The sequence below is a fragment of the Micromesistius poutassou genome, assembly GCF_964030765.1.
Source record: "Micromesistius poutassou genome assembly, chromosome: 7".
NCBI classification, from domain to species: domain Eukaryota; kingdom Metazoa; phylum Chordata; class Actinopteri; order Gadiformes; family Gadidae; genus Micromesistius; species Micromesistius poutassou.
In genome coordinates this window covers 11,749,531-11,753,629 of record NC_140277.1, presented here as the reverse complement: position 1 = coordinate 11,753,629, position 4,099 = coordinate 11,749,531, and the positions used below count along the sequence as shown (strand labels likewise).

General features: G+C 46.7%; 1 protein-coding gene across 1 annotated transcript in view; it reads right to left on the bottom strand.

Annotated features, from left to right (window-relative positions):
• The window catches only part of LOC311350574 (rho-related GTP-binding protein RhoQ-like), a 9,230-nt gene extending 7,647 nt beyond the window's left edge, over positions 1-1,583 (bottom strand). Inside the window, 3 exon segments of the mRNA XM_084470632.1 lie at positions 460-518; positions 986-1,067; positions 1,069-1,583. Of these exon segments, the coding sequence (XP_084326758.1) occupies positions 460-518; positions 986-1,067; positions 1,069-1,128 (201 nt within the window). The 5' untranslated portion in view covers positions 1,129-1,583.
• Positions 1,584-4,099: the final 2,516 nt, after the last annotated feature.

Below are 4,099 nucleotides of genomic sequence, written 5' to 3'. Positions count from 1 at the left end.
GACATCACAACTGAACATAGAGGCAGTGTTTCCCCCACATAATAGACCTATTGAACCCTCACGTTTACACCACTGTCCTTGACATACCACGCTCTGGCACTAAAAACCCACGCCAAAGAGAACATCACCTGTTGCAGCTTAGCGTCAGGCCTAGCAACATGGAGCTGGAGGCCATGGTTGTGTCAGTATAGCAACGCTGGCCAGAGTTCAGCTTTGGGATCCCTCCCCTACAACCCCTAACCCCCCACCCACCCCCGGGCGCATGGGAAACTGGAGAGTGTGAGTGTGATAGAGAGTGTGAGTGCAGAGAGAGAGAGAGAGAGAGAGAGAGAGAGAGAGAGAGAGAGAGAGAGAGAGAAAAAAGAGAGAGAGAGAGAGCAAATGAGAGTCAGTGCGTCCTTGAACGTGGCATGCTTGGCACTATGCCAGTGTTTAAATATTTTTTTTTTTAAAACGTACCTGGCCAGCTGTGTCGTAGAGTCCCAACAAGTACTGCTTTCCCCCAACATTGACGCTCACTGCAAAAACACGACAGATATGAACTCAGAGAGAGAATGAGATATATAGAGACGAGGGGAGGGGGGGGGGGGGGGGGGGGGGGGGGTTGGTGGTATTAAGGGGAAATTGGGGCTACAGAGGGAGGGGTCCTTCCCCCACCGCCCCCTTTCTATGTGAAGCCTGCAAACAAGTGGTTGTGATTATAGCAACAGATGCAGCCCGAGGAAACAAAGGGCTTTCGACCAAATCTTCTGAACCTTGTTGTAAATTGTTCCAAGTGTAGGACTTTATTAAACCATGACATGACGTTAAGGCGTTACAGAACACGAAACACTAAGCTATACAGTAGACGTTACATCTGGATAAGTTCAGGCCTAGGCTACCTAACACGATATATCATTCCTTATGTTTGAATCAACAGGACAGATGAATTGATGCACAGCAGATCGGCTGGCCGGTCGGAACAGACCGAAGTCTCATCACTTACCTGCATAATGATCAAACACCGTGGGGACATACTCCTCGGGAAAGGCGTCGTTGGCATAGCTCATCAGTAGACACGTTTTCCCCCACCGCACCGTCCCCGACCACCACACATTTCAGCATAATATTGCCGGTTCCGTTGGCCATGATACAGACATAAACACCGTCCTCCGACGCCCTGTTTTCCTGAGGTGCCGCGCGGTGAACCCCGGCTGCCAGGCATCACCAGTGTCCGAGTCCGACTGCGCGACGCTCCGAGACAGACGGGAAATGCATCTCTCTTCCTCCACCTCCTCCTCCTCCTCCTCCCTCTCCTCCTCCTCCTCCCAGCAAATCACGGCTTCTAAATTTGGCGTTAAAGGAGTTTACCCCCCGACCACATTCACACACACACGGGAAGACGTCTGAGCCAAGAGCGGGGTGTAGATCAGCTCCGGTCTTCAGGGAAACTTTAAGAAATCAAGCGGATGCAAAACGAATAACTCAAAAGCTGTCCAGGCCATGCGCTGTGTGTGTTGTTTCCGTGACGCGCGCCACGCGTGGTGTGAGCGTCGTCAAGCCTGGTTCCCAGCTGGACCCTATAGAGACTGTCGCTCTCTCGCCCTCCCTCACCCCTTAACGTTACATTGGCATTATGGACAAGTTGGGCTAGTACGATGGAGAGGCGGAGCTGTCGTTTAAAAACCCAAGGGACTGGATAAAAGAGACTGCTGTGCAGACCTGGCTTCAACCACACAACCCTTCTTTGTTTATTTATTAATATATCAGGATTTATCATTTATCATAATTTATCAGCCTGTGTATCAGTGTGTGAGCGTGCATGTGTGTGTGTGTGTGTGTGGGGGGGGGGGGGCGTGCGTGTGTGCGTGTGTGTATGTGTGTGCGTGTGCGTGTGCGCGCGCGCGTGGGTGTGCGTGTGCGTGTGTGTGTGTGTGTGTGTGTGTGTGTGTGTGTGTGTGTGTGTGTGTGTGTGTGTGTGTGTGCCGCTGCAGATGGGATCACCCCAGGTAGGCGAGGTGTCGGTGGAGGATGGTGAGACTGACGTGCGGAGCAGTGGGCCAGGTGTGACTGTCTCCTTGAATCACTGTGTCCATCCTCCTCATTAAGCCTGGACTCAGTGGGAGGAACACAGAAAAACTAAACTACAACTACACTTTCAATCATTAGTAGGCTATGATGAAGTATTTCATTAATGTGTAGGTAATACATGTTCAAGGGGACAAGAGTGAATTGTTGGCCAGTATCTTCAGATCATTTCCCCTTACATTGATGTTCGATGTAATAATTCCAGATATGTTGTTTAAATGTTATTTTAGTTATTTTAGTGTTATTAATAAGGTTTATTTTTGTAATTTGGGCTCTTTTTAAATGTATTTTTTTAAGGTTAAAACAACCGTTTCCCCTTAAAGGACTGTCTACAAGCTGCTACTACAAGACACATTACACATTTTAAGACGTTAGCCTGCATAAGACACAGGATAATAAGGAATCAATAGATCAGAGACATATGCAGCGATCAAATCTCTGTGTACAGCGAGCCATTCCACAGTCCTCTTCGTCGACACTCCCTTAGAAGATGTGAGGGCACCAATCAGCTGTTGGGGGCGTGGTCCCGCTCACCGCTCCAGTGGAAGAGATGTGCCCCTAGTGAAGAACTATCATCACTTTTGACAGTTGCTGCAGCTCTCACGTGACCAAACAATTACCTCATACGTCGCCGCGCTACTGTAGGCGACGAGCGTGCGAGGGCATCAGCAACAAGCGGCTTAGCCTCTGAAGAAGACGGGCACAATCCATTCACAATCTCTATAATCTGAATATATTCACGTTTCACTTTTTTTACATAACTCTATAATTAGTTTGTGTTCAATTATACGAATCTGAACAACATTAGCCTGAAATATGTGCACATTGAGCCTAGTGGTTGTGAAGGTTTCGTTGTAACTAGCAGTTTGTGTTGCTTTTGAGCTACTAAGCAAGTGATTGACTTATTCTGATCGTGAATGTCATATGGCCATTTATGTAACAGGTTGAAGATTATTCATCATTCATTGTGAACCCACTTAATAAAGTAAAATGTCAAATTAAATGAGCTGCTAGTTTGTTCAGCACACAGGAATTGGTCTTCAATTAAAAAGAAAAAACTGATAACCTGCTACTGAAAATGTAAACAGTGTACGATTACATTCTATTTCAAGCCGTCTGCAGTCCTTCATTTGCGATGCTATTTCAGGAAAGGCAAACGAAAGCAAGAGATCTTTGGTCCCACGTGTAATATCATGTTATACAAAGTAGTATTTCATATTACAAGACAACATGGGTGAAAGTCTATACACACACACACACACACACACACACACACACACACACACACACACACACACACACACACACACACACACACACACACACACACACACACACACACACACATACACACACACACACACACACACACACACACACACATGCGCACACAGACATTCACACTCTGCAATCGCTAGCGACCAACATTGATCAGTTTTGGAAGGCTTCAGACATGAAAATGCTTTCCTGAGACAGCGGTGCGGTGCAGCCAATCAGTGAGTTCTATAATGAACTTCTAATACAAATCCCTCCCTCGGACTCCCGAGTAGGGTAAGGTTAAATTACAGGACATATTTTTAGAGGAGGCTTTAGGCTTTAAGCCCTAAGCTACCAGCAGCTGAGGACCATCATTCAACCCCACATCTGTTCCTACTCTTGTCTGGTCAAATAGTAGCGCTGTTCAGTGCTATCTTTGCATGTGGTTGCATGTGCGTTTGTGGTGTTTTGTGATTGTGATGTACTTCTGCTCTGCACTTGTTTGCTAATCAGAAGACTATATCTTTGGATATTGTTGAAGTTTGCTTGAGTGTAAACAAATGTAGGCCCTCACAACATAAAACAGTACCCGTAGCCCTTAATATAGCCTATACTTTGTGTTGTAAATGGCAGGACACCAAGTCAATACGAAAGACAAAGGCGATATTGTTGAGACATGTGCGTGTACGTGCTTGTGTGTGACGGGATGATAGATTGTGTGTCCAGACATCACACTGATACTTCCTCTCCGACAGGAAAGATTTGGTCATGCTAG